Source organism: Apostichopus japonicus, chromosome 18 (assembly GCF_037975245.1).
Source record: "Apostichopus japonicus isolate 1M-3 chromosome 18, ASM3797524v1, whole genome shotgun sequence".
NCBI classification, from domain to species: Eukaryota; Metazoa; Echinodermata; class Holothuroidea; order Aspidochirotida; family Stichopodidae; genus Apostichopus; species Apostichopus japonicus.
In genome coordinates this window covers 19,446,033-19,467,149 of record NC_092578.1, presented here as the reverse complement: position 1 = coordinate 19,467,149, position 21,117 = coordinate 19,446,033, and the positions used below count along the sequence as shown (strand labels likewise).

At 38.0% G+C, this 21,117-nt stretch overlaps 1 protein-coding gene across 3 annotated transcripts; it reads right to left on the bottom strand.

Annotated features, from left to right (window-relative positions):
* Positions 1–2,634: 2,634 nt before the first annotated feature.
* LOC139958836 (uncharacterized) lies at positions 2,635–17,796 on the bottom strand. Of its 3 annotated transcripts, none has more exons than XM_071956210.1 (17): positions 17,665–17,796; positions 17,395–17,549; positions 15,156–15,388; positions 13,348–13,523; positions 12,237–12,328; positions 11,742–11,935; positions 10,404–10,484; positions 9,806–9,961; positions 9,520–9,560; positions 8,615–8,721; positions 7,876–8,128; positions 7,213–7,394; positions 6,591–6,753; positions 5,388–5,660; positions 3,944–4,075; positions 3,553–3,699; positions 2,635–3,381 (listed from the first exon to the last, which is right to left on the bottom strand). In XM_071956210.1, exons 1-17 carry the CDS (start codon positions 17,720–17,722, stop codon positions 3,299–3,301), a joined length of 2,526 nt encoding a protein of 841 aa, XP_071812311.1. In that variant the 5' UTR covers positions 17,723–17,796; the 3' UTR covers positions 2,635–3,298. The 3 variants fall into 3 exon arrangements, with proteins under 3 accessions (XP_071812311.1, XP_071812312.1, XP_071812313.1); XM_071956211.1 differs by having other exon boundaries at positions 17,395–17,544; positions 17,665–17,792; XM_071956212.1 differs by lacking the exon at positions 15,156–15,388 and having other exon boundaries at positions 17,395–17,544; positions 17,665–17,792.
* Between the last annotated feature and the right edge of the window lie 3,321 nt (positions 17,797–21,117).

Genomic DNA, 21,117 nt, shown 5'->3' with positions numbered 1-21,117 from the left:
CAGCAATTACTGTGTAAAATCAATAGCGACATTCATTTCGTTCCCCTCTTGACGTCAACGGACCCGGATATTTAATTTAGGTAACACAAGAACGAAATGAGTTTGAAACTCAAAATTCGATATTTGGGGTTATGAAATACACTCTTTTCATCTACGTAAGTTTCAAATCAATCTGCTGCACTGAAAGTGACCTACAAAAATGTAAGTTTACACTTCCACTGACCTTTAAGTACATACTCGAGACGTCCTTATATACAGTGGCGGAGCTAGGGGTATTGGTCAAGGGGGCAAGGATGGTCTGTAGGGGTGCTTTTGACACTGTCTAAGCGGAGCGCCACCACACGTTGGCGCGGAGCGTACAGAAATTTTTTGAGTACAGATACTTCCTAGATCGCCGGAAATCACCCTTTCCTGGCCTTTCCTGGTTAATTTGCAGAAAACGAAGTATAAATAGGTGTCAAAAATGTGACAAATGTCAATAGGTAGATGAGAGCACAATAAAAAAACGAAATAATCGCGAATAAGTCAAAAGTGGTAAACAGCTGAAAAGGGCGTCAGCAGTCCATTTGAGTCCGTCAGGGGGGCATGGGGGGCATCCGCCCCCCTGACTGTATGGACGCTCCGCCACTGCTTATATAGTAACGAGACCCAACGAATAAACACTGAGTTCAATCCGAAGGACTCTAAGGTTCTGAACAGAAAGTCGTGATCTACCATGTCAAAGGCCTCCTCCTGGTCCAAGGAGACCAGTGCACATGGCAAATCACAAACTTTAACAAACTCGATCAAGTCTCTCATCAACCAGAGGTTATGTTGAATACACTTGCCTCGCACAGCACGAGTCTGGAGAGGACCTACAATGTCCGGCATCACATCCGCTAAGCGATTTCCTAATGCTTTGGCCAGGATTTTGTAGTCCACAGTTGACAGCGTTATTGGACGCCTATTCGGGTCCAAAGGGTCTCCCGACTTTTGGAGGAGAACAATATTTCCAACCCGCTGTGTTTGGACTTATGTAATTCAACTGGAAAGAGGTAGCGAACACGTCTCTCAAGTCCCCACCGAGAACCTCCCAGAAGGTCCTATAGAACTCAGCAGGAAGGCCATCGGGACCGGGGGACTTTCCCTTCTTCATCGCTGCTACCGCTGTCCAGAGTTCACCAACGGAGAGATTCGAACCCAAGCTATCGTTTTTACTCTGAGGGGGGGGGGGTGGGCCTTGTCTATACCAGACAGCAAGTCTTCCTGGAGATCCTCGCTAACAGCAGCCCTGGAGTACAGGTTCGAAAAGAACGACCTAAATACCTCAGATGACTAGTGACCTGACTTAGCGTGTGTAATTCGCAGAATTGACGTTGTGTTTATGAAGGGTGGACAATCATACAAAATCTCCCAATGAGTCGGTATTCACATCTTGTCGGTTTTCCCTCAAGTTACCCTATTATATAGTTGATTCAATGTAATCAGTCTTACATGACACTCGCAACTCCCATATAATAACGGGCTTTGCGACAGTGTCTACCCCTGGTCGATCACACCTCAAAGTTCTCAAATAAGTCCTAAGTGGCTTCCTGAGCCAAAGTGACACAATTAGAATACCAGCCATAACATATAGTCAGGGTGCTAGCCCGGTTTCATTTACACGTTTGCGGACGGAAGGTTTGATGGTCCCGATCAGTAAAGGGCACAGGGGGTCTGGGGAATGAATATATATGAAATTTCCTTTTTTTCCAGGCGGCCATCTTAGATTCTGGCCGCCATCTTGGAAATGGGTTGCCCAAGCAACATGCCATGACCATCATCTGTTTCATTGGTCCCCGGAAACACCTGAATTGACCCCTCACTTGTTCATCTCCGATTTTTACAGCCAGATATATGACATTTCCTTTTTTCTGGCGGCCATCTTGGATTTTGGCCGCCATCTTGGAAAATCGGAGCCGTTCAAGTGGGTTCCACGGATAAAGTCAATAGATAGGTCGAAAACAAACTCCATGCCAAATTTGGTACTTTTGTCCGGGCGCTAACATTAATCCTAAAAATTGTTGCTAAGCCACCTGACTACAAATGAAACCCTGAATTAATCAAGGCCAGGAGAAACTGAGAAGGGATCCCAACAAACTAGATTATTTTTACTTAACACTAAAATAAACAGAATCAAATAGGAAATCAACAACAAAATTAAAATCCAAAGGGAGTTGCGCACTGAAAAAGAGTATAATCACATATCAAAAGAATAAGACCCCCAAAAAGTTTTGGAAAAAATTAATGCCATCTTTAAACCAACAGAAAACTCAAAACCTAAGAATCAGCACCAATTATTTAATTGATAAAAAAGGGAAAAAATTCAAAACCCCCAAAGAACAAATTGAACTCTTCGCAACTACCTTTAAAAATGTCTTTACTGTTCCGACTCACCCTAATTTCAATAACCTCCTCAAAGAAGAAATAGACAAAATTGTCCAAAGAAATGCCAATAAACTTCTTCCATGCCTCAATGGTACTTTATATGACCAAAACCCCCTTACCAAACCAATTAACCATAACAAATGGAAAAGGGCAATAACAAGTTTGGTTTTCGTGCCCAGGTTCTTTCCTGGGCGACTTTTTCTTAAAAAGTAACTCCGTGGATTGCACTCTTGTTTTCTCTCTTTGTTTATTTTTTTCCTAGTAGTTGTTTCCTTTTTTATAAAAACCTTAATAGCTTTTTATGTAGCCTATACATAATGATAAGTGAATATAAAGGAATAAATAACTAGTCGCAGCTTATAAATGATAAATTACATTTATATTCTTTAATTGTTCTTCAATGTCTTAAACTTTGTTTCCCCGGAAACATATCACTAAAAATATGACGAAGAATTTTCATCGAAAAAAACCCTGTTAACCTTCATCTTACACACCATTGGTACTGACTTGAACTCCCATCGAAAGAAACAAAAAACAAGAGATAAAGCCCAGCGCCGGTAACAATTTTTGGCTCCGTCCGACCCTGAATTCACTAAAAGTGAATTAGAATTAGAATTAAATAAATTTAACAACTCTGTGACGATTGTTATATGCGAATTATCATAATAATAATAATGATACAATGTTGAAACGTCGAAATAGTATAGTATAGACTAAGAGAAATTTGACTTCTTATAGGTTTGACTTGCTGGATAAAGAATTTAAAATTGTAAAAATGTCTTCATGTGAAGTAAGCTAATCCATCTATGTATCAATTTGAAAGCATGAAAGTACAGCGTCTCTCTCGCTGGTTGCTTGTCCAGCTATATACATAAGGAGGTTGACATCCATATCACACTCCGGTGAAGCGGTCACAAGAGGTACCTCCGTTGCAGGAGAAAACACAATCAGGGCCCCATGTCAGGGATTCACACTCTGTTGAAGAAAATGTGAAGAAAAGATCTGAAGGATTAACTGAAAAACAAAAAATGAAGAAATATGTCAGAAATGTCTTTCCTGACCTGAAGAATGGTGTAGGGCCGGACCCCCTCCCACCAACATCCTCCCCCATTCTTTCTCCATCCCTTTCAAGATAAATATATTTACCTTCATCGCAGTTAATTCCTTTCCAGCCGGGAGCACATGAGCACCCTGCATGTTGACTGCACATCAAGCTACCCTTACAATCCGCGTCCAGACCGACTGTCGCACAGGGAATGTCGCCATCAATCACACCAAACTGTCCACGAGTTGCTATGGAAACACAACAGTTTTGAGTTGATATTTAGTTTCATGGCACCTGCATGCATGAGACTAACTGAAGGAAGGGGTTGGGGATATTTTGTAATGAAACTTGAACTATTGTGTTGATTTTTGTTTAACACGGGTTAGGGATGTTCGATCTGTGATGAAATTTGGATTTAGGTTGTCATTTCTGCATGTGCTGGGGGAGGGTGATTTGATTTTTTTTTTAACCTTATACGCAGTGTTATCTCACCTGTGTCACAATTTTCGCCAGTAAGGCCATTCCTGCACAAGCATTGTCCATCGTCACCACAGTATCCAAGCACACAAGTAACAGAGCAAGTACTGCTACAAGCCGGAGGGGTGTGGAAACCATCTGGACATGCTGCCAAAATTGAAAGTGGAAAAGAAAATATAGAATTTGTACGAACGAAAATGTAACATTGAATGGACATTCTCTAATATCTCCTCTACTATAATATCTATACAAACTAGTGAAGGCCGCGACGGGCTCAAGTGACAACTACGTCACCGGTCCCCCATTTTGAAGTCTCCGGTTCTTGCTTTTAAGTATATATATTCCGAAAAGTGCAACGCATTATTCTTTATCCCACTTTTCCAGAGCATCCCATTTTATCGCGGGCTGCAGCTCCCTTGACGCCATCCTCTCGCGAGGCCTGGCTGCATCTTCAGGTGCTTCTGAGAGTGTGACAGACACATGCCACCTCTCGAAGGATCGTGTGATCTTTCAAAGACAGTTTATTTCCTGTTATTCTATAAAACGAATGTTACAATCATTATAAGTTTATGACCGGTTTACCGTGTCATTATCGCAAGATTATGCAGGTAGAATAACCAACAAATGTATCGTAATGGTACCCTGTAGTTGGTTGTTACTTAATTATAGTTAACAGTCTCAAAACAACGTAAAAAAGCAAATATACCATAACACGGATAACCATGATAGGTTATATATCAACAACACTACATACATTGAACACAATATACTTTGAAGCCATGCCTATAAGGATCTGAAGCATTCGGCACCTGCAATAAATGTCAGTTGTCATAGCAACATGAACAATGCATTGACATAATGGTCGATGAAGTGTGTTTCACACACATACGGACTAACTTTACTATACTGTACTAGCCTAGTTATTGCTAGAAGTTGAGTCTTTCAAGTTTAACATGAAGGCTATGTAAACAATTCCAAGTTCAGTCCGAATTGAAGCGTTTACTTTTGTAGTGTCATTGCTTTAAAATAAAAGGTACTTGATCAGACGTAATCTCTAGGCACCTTTGCACTTTCGGCTAAACGAAACTAGACAAATAATACGTAGACCTATATTTAATTTCATTGTCAAAATTGCACTTAAAATCTTTCGTTTCTGGAAGTAAACTTCTATAAAGCCTATGAAAAAACCTCACTTGATATTTTGTTGACAATTTTAAGCCACAGAACAAAGAACTCCAAGCTAATCGTGACGATCAATTTGTCACTAGTCATTTTTTACGTTATTCAGGCCATGCCGTGCTTGCATAGTGTAAATACAAATTAAGTGCGCAATATAATAGCAGACGACTATTGCGGAACGCAATGCAAATTACAGGTGTATTCATTCGCCTGTGAAAAAAAACGTGTTACGTTACAAACGCACTGATCAAGTTCATTTTGACGAAAATAACTTTCATACCCCGTACACGGACATCAAAGTAAGCATGTTGTTTTTCCTTCCTTCCACAGATACGTCGATAAGCTTCGTACACACCTGCCTGACACGTTTGAACGTGTTTAACATGGACGCAACTAGAACCGGTCCAACGACGTAACCAAAGTGGGTCACGTCCATTAAAACTCCATGCAATGGGTCCTTTCCAAGCCTTTGGAATATTTGGATTAATGCACAATGTAAGAGTTTCACCAGTAGAAACCACTACAGTTCGTATGGCGTCCCTTGGAATTAGAACTAGAAGATATACAAATCAGGCAGACATACGTCATAATTTAGAGAAGGATCAAGAAATACATCAAGAAAGAAATCCATTAAAGATTAAAACACCCCGTATGGCGTCAACATTGCTATAAATGACCACATCCTCTGAACTCGCCAGTTCTATTTTATATGTTGTTGCAATGACGATATGAATTGCTAGTGTAGGGTAAACTTAACATCCTTATGTTTTCAGAAGTAAATAAGGATACCTTTACCAATATACCACTTTCAATGACACGTTTTAGACTCCCCCCCTACCCGTCCCCACGCTCGTCCCCCAACTACCGCCGCCTTCACACCATCCATAGATATCCCACGGTCTGCCCTAGCATGATGGATTTGCCTCTCCTTCGGTCTAACCGGAAGTGACGCATCTCAAAAGAAAGAAGTGACGCAGCTGAAAAGAGTAGATTCTTAAAATACACTCTCTTTCTTAATCGGAGGTAAGAATGTTGTCATTTATAAAATCATCATTTAAAAGGTGAAGATTAACCATTGTACTTTTATATGAATTTTTCATATGTTGACAAGAAAAGTCACGATTAATGGGGGGGTGGGGGTGGTAGCTCCGAAAGCTTATGAGGGGGGGGAGGTTCCGTTGTATGGGTTGAGTCGATGGAGAATTTTTTTTGGGGGGGGGGGTGTTATTTTGGAAGGTCGTGTTGTATACATATCACCAAATGAACCAACTTCTTCGGCGATGTTAGTCCATAGCATTTCGGGTAGGGATGAGGCCTAATACCAACCCAACCCTGGCTACAACATAGACCGAAAACTAACGAAAAGTCCCCTAAGTTGTGCATCGTAAGTTTTTAAAGTTTTGGTAACACCATGCACAAGTACATTTTTAACCTCAACGCGTTTGAGATGTGATTATTTCTCTGTACTTTTAACAAAACATACCTTCTTGGTTGTGTATTAAAACTTGAGCGCTGAATCGTTGCAACGTAGAAAAATAATCGCAAAAGTGTACTCCAAAGCGTTTAGCCTTGCTGCATTCCTGCTCTGGTTGTAGTAAAGTTGATTTGTATATTCGGAGCATGTCCCCATCTGTTGATGTTGCCCCCTAATTGTAAAATCGGTAAAGCTATTAGTTTACCGGTTGCATGACATGTAATTACATATAATCTAGAATAATAATGCGCTCTATGCAAACTGTAAAAGAAAATGGAACTTACCCATTACTTTTGTTTGGGGGGGGGGGATGATTGCTCTGATATCGAGGCAATATTCAACTTTGGAAAATTTTCAGCACTAGTTTCTTTCCACACAGAGAGATACCGCAATGAACCCGCATAAATTTCAGTAAAATTTTGGCGTAGACAGAAGATTAATTAATCAATTGGTATTCATCTTTAATCCCATTTCCGCTTTTATTATCTGACGCAATTGTCAGGAACAGTATAGGTCTATTATATAGGTAAGCCGATGTATTCCCCTGATGGGAGACGCTGCAATCACAACTAGTTGCTTTAAATTTGATATCAAAATAACATCTTTTTCATATTAAGGGAATATAGCTTACCAGTATCGCTTCGTAACTAACGAACATCCCATTACTGTAAAACTCTCCGTGGTCCCGTCCTCTGAACGTCGTAGTGAACGCATCGGGACCTCCCCCGGCAACAGCCAATAGTTCAACTGGTTTCATCGACTGAAGATTATGAACGGGAGGGGTCACGAAACAATGAAAATCCCAGGGTGCCACTTTTCAGCAAACAAAGTAAAATTAATAAAAATCTGTAACGACTGCGGGGAGGGAGACTAATATGGTATATGAAATATTTATGAATAAATATATAATATATAAAGCAACATATTGATGAATAAAAAAGTGTAATGAATAAAAAAGTATCTGCAAATATGTTATTCCTTGGTCACATATAGCCATGGTAAAGAAATCAAACAGCCTAATATAGGCTATGTGCTTGTTATACTGTAGTATGTGCCCGCTATAGCTGTAGAATTCAGAGCCGATAATTACGGTCTAAATGTAAGCTGGTAATCAGTTCGCGATCTGATCATCGACGTGCACTCCGGACCTTTCTCGGCACCTGTTTTACAGTATTGCAACACGCTAAAAAAGAACATATCTTGTACCCAGGTATTTGCCTGACTACAGACGTTAACATGCCACCGCATTCAACTACTTGAAAAGTACTTCTGATGTGATTTCTGATGAACTTACATATTGTGAAGGTCCAAAATGACGTATCTGCAACAGCAACAGATTTAATGGCACATGAGGACCTCAAAAGGGTAACAGCTGCATCTATGGTTACGTAATATGATCCCATGAAGTCCTCTGCAGGGATGACGAAGGCAATGACGTCATTCTCGAGGAAATCCACTTGGGTGTCATCACTTGCATCAACTTGAAATACCATTGTGTCGGTTTCGTCAAAAACTGATATAAAAGCAGATACCGTCGGACGACTTATCTGTGTGTAAGAGTTCAAAATTTGTTACTGATATATCAGTATCGTTGCCAAGATGCCGGGGGGGGGGGAGAGGGGGTGACAACCTGCCTCTGAATCCTTCGAGTAATTTTTCCATACCATGTGATGTCTAATGCCAGGTACGTCTCTCTAACAGTGAACTTTAACGATAGAAGCCCCCCGACCAATACAAAGAATGAATTACAGGTTGACTTTATATAGGATTTTAGCTTCGACCTGTCATATAGTACATTCAACTACATTGGGAAATAAAATCCATAGTGCAAGTTCTGCTGTCATAACAATTCCGTTATTCATTATATTCCCTCTTAAACTTTACTTACAGAAAGACAAAAACTCAAAAATCAGTTTTGGTCTATATAGAGACAAATCGCATCACCTGAACCCCCCCCCCCCAATCCCACCCCCCGTTCCTGCGCCCTTGTACAAGTTGGCTCCACCCCGTATGGTTGATATTTCTCTCCTTACCCCCTCATTAAATTGTAATTGCATGTTTAATATTCCTGCCACGACTCCCACGAGAGTGGATCCACTTGCTGGAGTCAGTGAGTTAGACAGCACCTCGGGAGGAGAATCTGTTGGTAAAGAAAATCAAGGGATTTCCTCTTGAACTTGCGTAGTTTAACTTTCGATGGATTTACGTAACGACTCAAATCTCAGACCTAACAAAATAATGGAAACCACTACAAAGTTACACAAAATATTTAAAAAAAAGGAGTAACACCAATGAATCACAGTGTTTTGTAGCAGCCATTTGCCAGGAGCTTTGAGATACAGGTCGGGTACGGGGGAAATTACATCACCGTGTCTCCTTTTTGAAGTCTTCAAAAAGGAGGTGGATGGGGCCCAGTCCTATAACAACTAGAGGCAATCCATGAAGTCACATCTACGTCCTTTAATCGAGTACATACCACCAATCAACTTTGAAGCCAATAGGCGATATGGTTCAATGCCTCAAGGGGCGTGAGTTGGTCAGCAATTCTAGTACAATATTTGCTCAAATGGTCGATGAGTGTACAATATCCGTCCGATTCCCGGTCATAAATAGAGATAATTACAATCTCAATACGTTTAGTATAGGTATGGAATTTATTGTTATAAAACGAAAGTTGCAATTTAAATATAAATGTATATACGCATGTGTGTGTCGTATCATTCTTCTCCCCGCACTGTGTATTGAACGCTATAAGCTTTACTGTCGGATGGAATGGAAAGAAGGGTAAAGTTAAACAAAGACAATGTCAATCTTTATCAATACGATACCCTGCTTGACTGGGAGGGGGGGGGGGAGATGGAGGATTTACTTGCTGGTACATATTTGACCTTTACGTTAAGACTCTGTACAATGTATGCCCCACAATAGCCAAACTCACCGATAGAACTCAACGTCACACAGCATAATGGACTGCAGTTCCTGAAGGAAAAAAACGTGCAAAATTATATTATATTATATATATATATATATATATATATATATATATATATATATAATATAAATATTTATGTATATATATATTGATATTTATATGAAACTATATATATATATATAAACAAACTATATAAACTATATACATAACTATATATATATATTTATTTATACATATATATATATATATATATATATATATGTGTGTGTGTGTGTGGATGTTATGTACCTACCCAACACTGTCACGAGCTAGGAAGCAGAGAAATGATTGAACTTCGGTAGGTTCCCATTCTACTTCAATGAGGTAATCTGTGGGCTGTCCTCCTGGGTACGGCATGATGTCAGATGTAAACAGGCCAGCTGGTGAAACTGTTTCTATACTGGTAATACTGAAAGAGAGAAAAAGCAGATTGTTCCATTTACTTCGGAAGCAATCAAAGCTAAATTATATAACTTAGTATTCGCATAACTGTGCGTAGCTTTCGGTGAGGTGTTGATGCGTTCTCTCCCAAAAAATCTTATTACACCACAGAATATCCCGGAAGGTAATATATTATTTTTCTTCTTCATTCATTTCAGTAACCACTCGCCAGATTAAATGGTTAATTCTTTTCTCTTTTATTAATTTGTGGGCTGATTCTTATGTTAATAATTTTCTCGAAGACGTAACAGTTGTGAAGATGCATGGAGAACTTTTCATTGCATTGCCTCAAGAAGAATAAAATGGACATTTTTCGCACAACTGGTAAAAGCAGGAGTTAATAGTACCAAAGATGGCATATTCAAGGACATAACTATTATTCTGTTACAACAACATGGTGAGATACAAACGAGACTGTTGGGCCTGATGATCTTGCCACGAGTTGTCCAATGTATATGGTACCCGCTGCTGACACACACGAGCCACATTCTATGGAACGCCAAAAGGACCACAGTGACATGTACTACTACTAATTTGACATGTACTACTACTAATTCGAAGTGTAATACATGTAAAATGTCGCGTACTACTACTAATTCGAAGTGTACTACATCTAAAATGTCGCGTACTACTACTAATTCGAAGTGTACTACATCTAAAAAGTCACGTACTACTACTAAATTGGAGAGATGGCGCTATTCACAATCTTTCCGATACCATGTCATCGAGTTGCGCATCTACATTAAAATAATGATGAAGAAAACATTTTCTTTAATACTCTGTTGATTCAAATGTCTATTTTACAGTTTATACCTTTAAGGTCTGTGGCAAATATAGAAAATAGCATATAGTTAGGCACAGCTGGGGAATCAAAAGCATTCTTGACATTTCAATGACGGGAAAATTGCTGCTTGTGAATAATAGTGATAATAATAGAATAATAATAATAGTATAACTGACACGTACACATATACTCCTAATCCTACGCATACTAAGCTCTGCATATACACACATTACTGTGCCAAAATCTAAATTTAAACGGTAACGTATATTTGGGCTCTTAAGTTATGCTCGGAATTAATCCATGACCTAGTACTATAGTAGGCCTATATTCAGGTCCTTTGTAGAACACCTAAAATGCATACGGTACTAGACATGTATATAATTTAAACAAGTAGCAGTTTTGGAATATCATTTAAATTAGACACTATATCCTAGCCGCAGCCTGGCCTAGCATATAGAAAAAGGCTAGGAAGCCTAACTTTAGCTCATTAACAGTAGCACCTCTTTTACATATATATATATATATATATATATATATATATATATATATATATATATATATATATATCAAATACACCAGTTTTAACTCTTGAAATTGATATACTATTATTATTATTATTATAACAGATTATTAAAGAAAATGTTTTCTTCATCATTATTTTAATGCAGATGCGCAACTCGATGACATGGTATCGGAAAGATTGTGAATAGCGCCATCTCTCCAATTTAGTAGTAGTACGTGACTTTTTAGATGTAGTACACTTCGAATTAGTAGTAGTACGCGACATTTTAGATGTAGTACACTTCGAATTAGTAGTAGTACGCGACATTTTAGATGTAGTACACTTCGAATTAGTAGTAGTACGCGACATTTTACATGTATTACACTTCGAATTAGTAGTAGTACATGTCAAATTAGTAGTAGTACATGTCACTGTGGTCCTTTTGGCGTTCCATAACATTCTGGAGTTGGAGCAATGAACATCGGTATTTGGCTGCACGTTTCAGGGGTCGATTTAACGTCCAAAATAAACTGCACGGGAGTCTGACTAAGGGGCGTTGTTGATGCTTCGTTTGCAAAATCACGAATCTCGAGCGCTATACCGTAAAGACCTGACAATACGGTTGATGTGTCCAGGAGCACTAACTCACAATTGTCCTATACAGAGAGTAAATAAAGAAATTTTTACCCACAACGTGAATTTTAAGAATTATATAAAGAAACACACTTCCGAACTCATTCAGGTTTTCTTCCTTTTAGTGGAGGTTACGATGCACAATAATATGTTATACCATAAACGGACCATTGCTTTCGTACAATTTCAAGTAATTATTTCAAATAATTATAAATATTTTGAAAATAATGCAATGTGATACATTTTTTTTTTTTTTTTTACAACAACGATCAGGGAGATATTTACGAAACTATTAAATATGCATGAGAAATCTTTCCGACTTACTGAGTCTAGTGTAAATCCCGGTACTGGACCACAGATACTTCCGCAAGTAGTCGCCCAAAAACATCTGATGTCATCGCCGTCAACATCGCGAACTAAAAAGATGAACCATCTTCTATCATTAATTAACTTGATTAAAAGGTTCGTGTTGTAAAATGCGTTACTATTACAACACCACAAGAACAAGGAAATTGGGAAATTGTGGAGATCTTTATAATCACATGATACATGTCTCTCTTTCAGCGTGTTGTTCTATATAAATACGAGAATCTATTTGTTTGACTCTCATATTTAGAAGCAGCAACATATATTCTCGTGTTTCGCTCTTGTACAAATAGATTCATTATTTATCCAGTTTGGGAATTACATGTTCAAAGAAAGACTTGAGAGGTTCTTCACCATGTAGCTAGACAACATAATAATAGGCCTATACTGGCGAGTTAAATTTGGCGAGTAGATTTTTAGTCACGGTCGCCAAATAGCGAGTACGAGCACTAAAAATATTGTCGAGGCCTGAAAACCTTCATAAACATAATTTCTTATGCAATCATGGATACTTTTCATACATGGTATATGGATTTGCCATATTAAGTACAAGAATCCTATTGCTTGTGAGGTCAAATCTCAAATATAGGTCACCAAAGGTCAAACTCTGAAAAACCTTTTATATGATATCTAACGATGGAAATCGTGGATACCTCTAAAACTTGGTGTGTGGATTCATAAAATTGAGTACAATATATATAGTATATAGAGTAATATATAGTAATATATATAGTTTTTGGTGGAGGTGTGTATAGCCACGTACAGTAGACTGACCTGTGTTCATCATGCCATAGTGTTATTGTAACAGCTAGTTCTGGTTATACTATAAAAACAGAAGCTATAGTGCATTGAAGTCATCGAAACCTCAATGAATTTGCATTCTGGTTTTAAACGTTTCACAAATTTAAAGTGCTCTCATGTGACGGGACTACTGGTCATTCACTTTCTCTTCTTGCTCTGCAAAATATTATAATCTGTTTTGACTAAATTACCAACCATATTGTGCTGTCATATTTAGAAACAGCAGCAAATATTTTCTCATGTAGTCTCATCTGTCTTTATCTCTTACCGGGTATTGTAAGGGTGTTGGTGCAGCCATTCTTGAACGGAACCACAGTGAGTATATCAGTCACCGGTGCACTGTTGATCATGCCGGTATCATCGCGTACTGTCAGGTCAACAATAGAATGAAACTCCCAATTACCACGGCCATTTATCAAATTGAGCCAATCTTTCCCAAAATATCTGTATAAATAAATCAATCAATATATCAATATAAAACAAATTCCCTCCATTTATTGATAACTTGAGTCAAATGAACAAACTTCATACTAGATGCTAGTATAGTATTATTTCATGTTCATGTTCATACTAGATGCTTCAAATTAAATATTCAATTCACAAAAGAGGATTCTTTCTTTGGGTTTTTATTAAAGAAACGTCACCCTATATCATTTTCTCATTCTTCATTTTAAGTTCTATATTTTCAGTACCAAGCGTCAAAAACAAGATCTTAAGTTGTAATGAATTGATTCATAAGTTCACGTTTGCATTAAAAGTGGAGAAATCTATTTTTCGACATAGCAAAAAGAATAATCAGAATAAAATTAATTTCTCAAGGATGCTTTTTCCTCATTAATAAATATCTCAAATATTTAATATTTCTCAATTTCCGCATCCTCAATTCTTATATTTTGCTGTTATTGGTTGTAATATTTTTGTAGTATGTCTGGGATTCCTGTAGTGTTTCTATAAATTGTAGTACTTTTTCTAAATGTTCTTATTATATTTATTTGTTTTCTATCCGCCACGTTGGTCGTTATTATACTGCATGGTAATGCTCAACTTCATTGTTATTTAATTTTTGCTATTTTGAATGGATACGTTATTTGTATATTAATGTATAGTTGAAATAAACGGGGAGGGGGGAGAAGGGAAAAAAAGATGCTTCAAATTATATAAACGTCATAACACAATAACAGTTGTTCAAAGAAAAACAGCCCAATTGATCGAACGAGATTAATGGAAAAGAGAATCGTATGTCCCGAAGGCTTGTTTAAGCTGCATGAAGTTAACTTTTACTAGGATATCGATGTTGTGTGTACTTTTTTACACTTATTGTAAACTTATAGAAAAAATCCTCTACAACAGGAATACATTTAGTCAATTTAAATTAAAAGATGAAATGCTTCATATAAAATTGTATGGGTGAGCTACATTGACACCGAAACCGAGTAGGATATCCTTCTTGGAGAAGAAGAATTGCTTATTTAATAAAATTAATTAATTAATTAATTAATTATATAAATAAATAAATAAATGAATTAATGAATGACTTCTATCTATCTAAATGAATGAATGAATGAACGAATGAATAAATAGATCAATGGATGGATGGATCAATGAATGAACAACTATCTATATAAACATATGATTCAAGCGAGTTGAGTAGATCTCCTTGCAAACGCCGGCCCGTCATGAACAATTGATTTTTTTTCTAGCATACTTCTCCTCCGGGGGGGGGTGGGGTTGCCAGGTCTGGATCAGCCTCCCAGAACTTAAGCTTTTCTCTTAGTTTGTAAATATTCCATTAAGAGAATATTGCTCGTTCGTTTACCCTCAAGGTTTTGTTAATATTTAATTGTCTGTTTGAAAATGGATGTATTGTATAGGAGATAGGGAAGGGAGAAATATAAACTTCGGAATGGGTTAGTGGCTGAGGTGAAGTGAAAATAGTATGACTGATTGATGTAAGATAGTTAGATCGGAGAAGGTACGTATAACAGACACGTAAGGGAGAAATGAAACACTTTATAATAATTGCAGTGACATTTATACAATTATTTGTCCTATGATTTATATGTAGATGTAACTAACCCTACAGTAAACATGGTTTCACTAGCATTATACATTGCTCTATTTATTCCTGACGTCCAGCCTTCTGAGTCGCTGTAGCCTGTACAAATAAAATACAAGGCTATACTGTCAAAATCTGAACAGGTCCTACATACAAGCGCTCCTTCACCAAACAGTATGGTTTGATTCATGATGTTAAAATCAGTGCAACGCCGTAACGATCTTTGCCAAGACACCCTCCACGAAAATTCAATCTGAAAAAAACCCAATAAAAACAAACCATTAAAAACAACAGCTATGAACGGCTATAAAAAAGTAACTATAACTCCGTCTTTCAGTCTGTCCTATCATTGTATCTTCTTAACCTTGGATTGGAAAGGAGTTTCCACTTTGCCTTATAATTAATTAATTAATAATTATTTTTCTATCTTGCACCTTTAACATTCCAAAAATTACACTTTGCATACAAAGTCATTGATTATACTTTAAGAGATTGCTGTAGTTACACACGTTACACCCACAAATAACTTGCACGGTATGATCCCACATATTGCAGATCTGTTTCCATTTCATCGTTAAAGGGGTATTCCGGTGGTAGAAAATGCAACGCATATCATAAATGTTCTATACACTATTAATAGACCAAACCTTCCAGCTCAATATCTTGTCCCTGTAATGCGATATATTGATGATTAAATGTAAACTATTTTGATTGGCTGACAGTGGCGTAGGAAGTTACTTTTGGTTGGGGGGCTGAAGACTGATGGCCGGCCTGGGGGAGGGGTCTAAGGGGAGGGGGTGTCCCCCTCCCCTTTGGATTTTTTTGCATTTCCAGGTGGCCTCAGCAATTTGGTGCAATATAGCACACTTCAACACCCACTCCATTTTGTAAACTTAATTTTGTATTTTCACCTGGCCTTAGATGCAAGTTGGTGCTCCAAATGAGATTTTTTTTCTCATTTGGAAATGAAAAAGGGGTTTTTTGACTTGCGAAGTGGGGGCGGAATGATACTTCCGCCCCTCCACATTTTTCACTGGGGGGGCTGGCGCCCCCCAGCCCCCCCCCCCGGTTCCTACGCCCTTGTTGGCTGAACTACACCCTCTATACTTCTGCAGGGGTACAGTATAGGTGATGTCATGATGGTAGTTCTTCTTCAAAAGCTTTTCTCCTTGAAATGTGATACATTTCGGAAAATTTGCTTAGCTGTCAATGTTCTCTGTTCTTAGAATTTTATCAAAACGCAACGTTTTGGTATAAAAATTATTCACCCCATGTGAATAATTGAGTTAAGTATTACAAAAAAAATATAAACACTTTCAGCTGACCATGTGATGACATCTTTCGCTCGACTGTTGCCAGATACATTAACAAAATGTTACCAAACTCTAGACCATTCAAATGTTTGCGATGCAAAGTGTTGTGAAGATGGAATGCAGGAAACTTCTAACACTTTTGGGAGGCAGTCAACTAGGATCAGCGGAATATGCCTTTAGCGGTAAACTATAGAGCACCAATTTGCAGTATGCATGGCAAATATTTGTTGCAATTTTTTTACTATAACATAAATTTTCTTTTCAACATCACTCCAACTATCCGATGGTCTTGTACTTGTAATTTTAACAGTCAATACAGAATAAGTGAAATCATATCAACAGTCATGTATAGTAAACGAAATCCTTACATAGAGCTGTACTTGTGTGAGTTTAAGTGGTAAGGAAATCCTATGTAAACTGAACGCTCTTCAAAATGGGCTTCAAAACAGGCATATGACCTTGCATAAGCTATATACAGACATAATATCAGCATTTCAGTTCAACATATAGGAATAAACTTAAATGTTTACGTTTCAATCGTTTTCTAAAAACGTCAATTATTACATGTAAATTCTGGAGCTGATGACACACAGTTCCTCAGATCCAATACAAATTCAATTTAAAGACCAAAATAAATAAATTGTCCCTTCACTGTTTATCTCCTACCTCTCCTCTTCCCCTGTTGGTTTCTTTCTTTCTTCTCTCCATCCCTTTCTACTCATATTTCCCTTACATCTATATCTTTGTGTTAACCATGCATGCTCATTAACCTGTCTGTATTCTGTGCGTGTTTTTATACCTTCTGTTACTGTGACTTGTCATTTAGCCTCTGAAGAAGGTCCAGCTAGGATGGAAACGTTAGGCCAACTTACTTTTTTACACATTTAACTTAAAGATATAACACTTTTACTAATAATATTAAAGTCATCCGTTAACAGTTCCTTACCATCACGGTTTCCCCTTCAACAGGTTGAGGATTTAGCGGCCGCCATGATATCAGAGCTCCACGAAAATGGCTGGCATTGATTCGATCAGTTTGTGTAGTCAGGAGAAACATCCAAACTAATAAAAAGACCGACGAACTCATTCTCAACATCTGTGCTAAAAATAAAGGATAAAACGAGTTGATATAGGCGTATATCATTAGAATTAAATTATAAATGTTATGGTACGAAGATTATAAAAGAAGAAAAACTGGGTAGATTCTCAACTTTACCTGATTGGTTTAAGTAGTGCAGGTAAACCTTTATCGAGAGTGGCCTTGCCCTTGTCATTGATATAACTGCATACGGTACCAAAACATTGTCACTACCATGAACTGTATCTTGTCAACCATAACAACAATCGTATTAACCAATCATAATTACCGACTGTGTTCAAAGACCAAATGAACCCATGGACATGTGAGAGTGAAGAATAGATATATAGGTATAGTGTAGAACTATATACTGCACCATAATAAAATGCAAATAAAAAAATTACTATACTCTTACATCAAAAAAAAAATCAATTCATATAATAGAAGAGTGGTGTTACCAGTGGTGAATAAAAATAAAACCATTCAAGAGTAAATTTATAATATTCGAATACCCGTTAAAATAAAAACCAAGACAATCACCCTCTTTAATAATATAATAGCTTATAGCAAATAAGCTATTTTCATAGGCATGCGCACTACATAATTACATGTTCTGCTATGTGGGAACGAGATTGGCGCCATCTTACGCTAACATATCCATGTATTTCTTAGAACAGGATTTTCTTGCTGCCTTTCCCCGTATACCCCTTTTCTATGTTCGTTATATTGACTATATTTTTATGATATGGGAGCATGGTGCGGACTCTCTAATGACTTTCTTTGACTATTTTAATATTTTGCATGACTCCATTAAGTTCACTATGGATCATTCATACCGGTACTGCATGGTCATGTTTCAAGAGGGACCTATTGAAACCCCTGTAGACTCCAAACCCACGGATAAGCTTAGCCTACCTATTTTTTTATTTTCACAGCTTTTTCACCGATCATATAGTTTATAACCAGCTAATTAGATGTAAACGTATGGACAAAGCGACAGAGCTTCTTGACTATTTTCTTGATTTTGCGTGCTAATGTTCAATTATATATGACAGGGCAAAATTGTGTAATATTTTAAAAACGATTCAGTATTTTTTTTTTTTTTTGACAGTCAAGACGCTACGAAAATAACGAATATACCAAACAGTAGAAGTAATGAACTAAACATAATTGTTATTGAGACTGTAATTGAGATTAACCTAAAGTTAAAATATGAAAGGCCTATCTGTAGCACACACAGATCTATATCAGCTACCGCATAAAGAGTGCCTACGCATGTAAACGCATAGACATATATAAAAAAAAAAATTAAAAAAAGCAACAGTAAACCATAAAAGCTAAACAAATGTCTTTGTGTAAGCATTTTGTCGACTGATAATACTTCACTTAACCGTTCAACAAAACACACCAACAGACGTGGTATATAGCTTTATACTACGACCATTCAAGCGTTTCTAGGGCCTCTAACCTTTTTTGTGCAATATTGCCTACGGGTACCTTCAAACGAACAACGTGGGCGTAAACAGATGATTCAGCATTTCAAAAGTGCAGTTCAGTGCACTTTGGTTAATTTTTTAAAGCCATAATTTTGAAGCACTTGGGGGGGGGGGGGTGGGGTGGGGTGGAGAGGAGAGGAGGTGTTCCTATAGGAAACATATGCCAAAGTTGCTTTCCCAACGTGATTTAGAATCATCGGAGCGTAAAGCACACTAGGAGACGAAACGTTCGGACTCCAGGGGCGATAATCATGAAGGGAACTGAGGGACACGTCCCCCACTTACTGAAGGGTGGGGACAATATCAAATGCCCCCCCCCCCTCCAGGTTAAGTGACTAACTCGTGTAAGCCGGTGCTTTGTCTATCAGGCTCATATAATGACTCGTGCATCTCAGCATTCGCTAATCTCCTTTCTAGCATATTATTTTACTTTTATTTCATAGTACATTGCAAGTCACGTATACAAGCACTACAACACTATATTGTGCATTCAGTTTGGTATAGCAGTGCATGATATAGCTTTTGAGTGTTTTGAGATAATTATATTTCATAGGAGCTTGAAACAGATATATACATAATTGGTGCTAAGCCATGGGTGCATATAAGCTGCTAGTCATGTTGTTGTTATAACCATGTTAATTCGTTATACCTAAGTTCTAGTTTAGTAGTTATGTAGGCTACATGTGTTTACAGAATATTTTGTTTGTGATTATGTTAACTGAAGGGAAGTAGAGGGCCGTAGCCTGAGGGGGCGGGGGCAACTTCCCCAATGATATTTCCACTTTCTAAAAGGCTTAAGATAATGTGAACGCCTGGATAGTATAAGCTATTTCAGTTAGTTTTAGCGAAATGTTCACATCATTTCATTAGTCAGTAGTGTGCAACCTCAAGATTCAAGGCACGTATATGTATTAATGGCGTTCAAAAGAACACAATGTTTAGTTTAGTTTAACATCCTATCACGTAAATATGAATGATCGCGGATGCGATGACCGTTGTATTGGTGTTCACGAGTTTGGTTAGAATTTGGAGAACAATACACGTAGAGAGCTTCTAAGATTTAACCTGCGTGATCAGTGTATAGAAGTCTAATGTGAAACTATACGGCTCATAAATATAGTTATTACGTCTATGTGTTTTGTATATAGGGTCTATCGGTTTCATGCCTTACCCAACATCAGTGCCCCAATGTTTTGAGTATGAGGCACAGTCCCCTACACGGCCCACCCAGTAGACTCCCCCCCCCCCCAGTAGGTCTCTTATGGCATGCAAACCAAATTATGATAACACAAACCTAACAATTAATTGAATGAAGAAAGCAGAGATTTATAAAGTTACATAGCGTCCTCTACTTCTCTTGACACAGTGATTTATCAAATACTTACTACAAATACTTATTATCTAATTATTATTTATTGTTTTGAAGTGTAAATTTCTCAAACTAAAGAATGTTTATATGCAACTACAAAGCCTCCGAAGTGCCATTTCCGGCAGGCGTGGCGGAACGGAAAAATTATTGGGGGGGGGGGCTAATGTGTGGAGACTATCTAAGCGGAGCGCCACCATCGGTTGGCGTGGAGCGTACAAGAAAATATAGAGTTTTCAAACCCCCAGATGGCCGGAAGTATGCAAGTATGCTTTAAAAATGGGCAGATGCACGTTTGGGAGCCTTGGTAAACATTGGGGGGGGGGCTTATCATGCATTTGTCCCCTCAACCTTTTCATTGGAGGGGGCTGAGCCCGACCTCCCCCCCCCCAAGCCCCCCGGTTCCGCCGCCACTGATTTCCGGCAATCTGGGAGGCAATTTTTGGCAAACATTTCCTTGCTACGGGAGAGGGCGCGTTGGAGGTTTATGGGGTGGAGGTTAGGTAGAATGGAAATGAACAGCATTTCCTTCAAGATTATGTAACGGAATCGGTATCCTTTTCTCCTTTTGAAATTCATGAAAATATCAAGTTCAAATACACTAGCCTTTCATATCATCGCCATGGCAACAGGGAAACGTGCATTGAACAACTGGAGGCTGCAGAGGGTTTTCATAACCATCATTAAGTGATGATGCTAATAAGGAACTGGTGTCGTTAATTTTAGTTG

Bases quoted from the DNA above. Each gene is read 5' to 3' on its own strand.
- LOC139958836 (XM_071956210.1), bottom strand. From the start codon at position 17,722: ATGACAAGGGCAAGGCCACTCTCGATAAAGGTTTACCTGCACTACTTA. The intron at 7,395-7,875 runs GTAAGTTCATCA...TTTGCTGAAAAG, and splicing joins ATTTTGGACCTTCACAATAT to TGGCACCCTGGGATTTTCAT. The intron at 6,754-7,212 runs GTAAGCTATATT...TTTTACAATTAG, and splicing joins TTAGTTACGAAGCGATACTG to GGGGCAACATCAACAGATGG.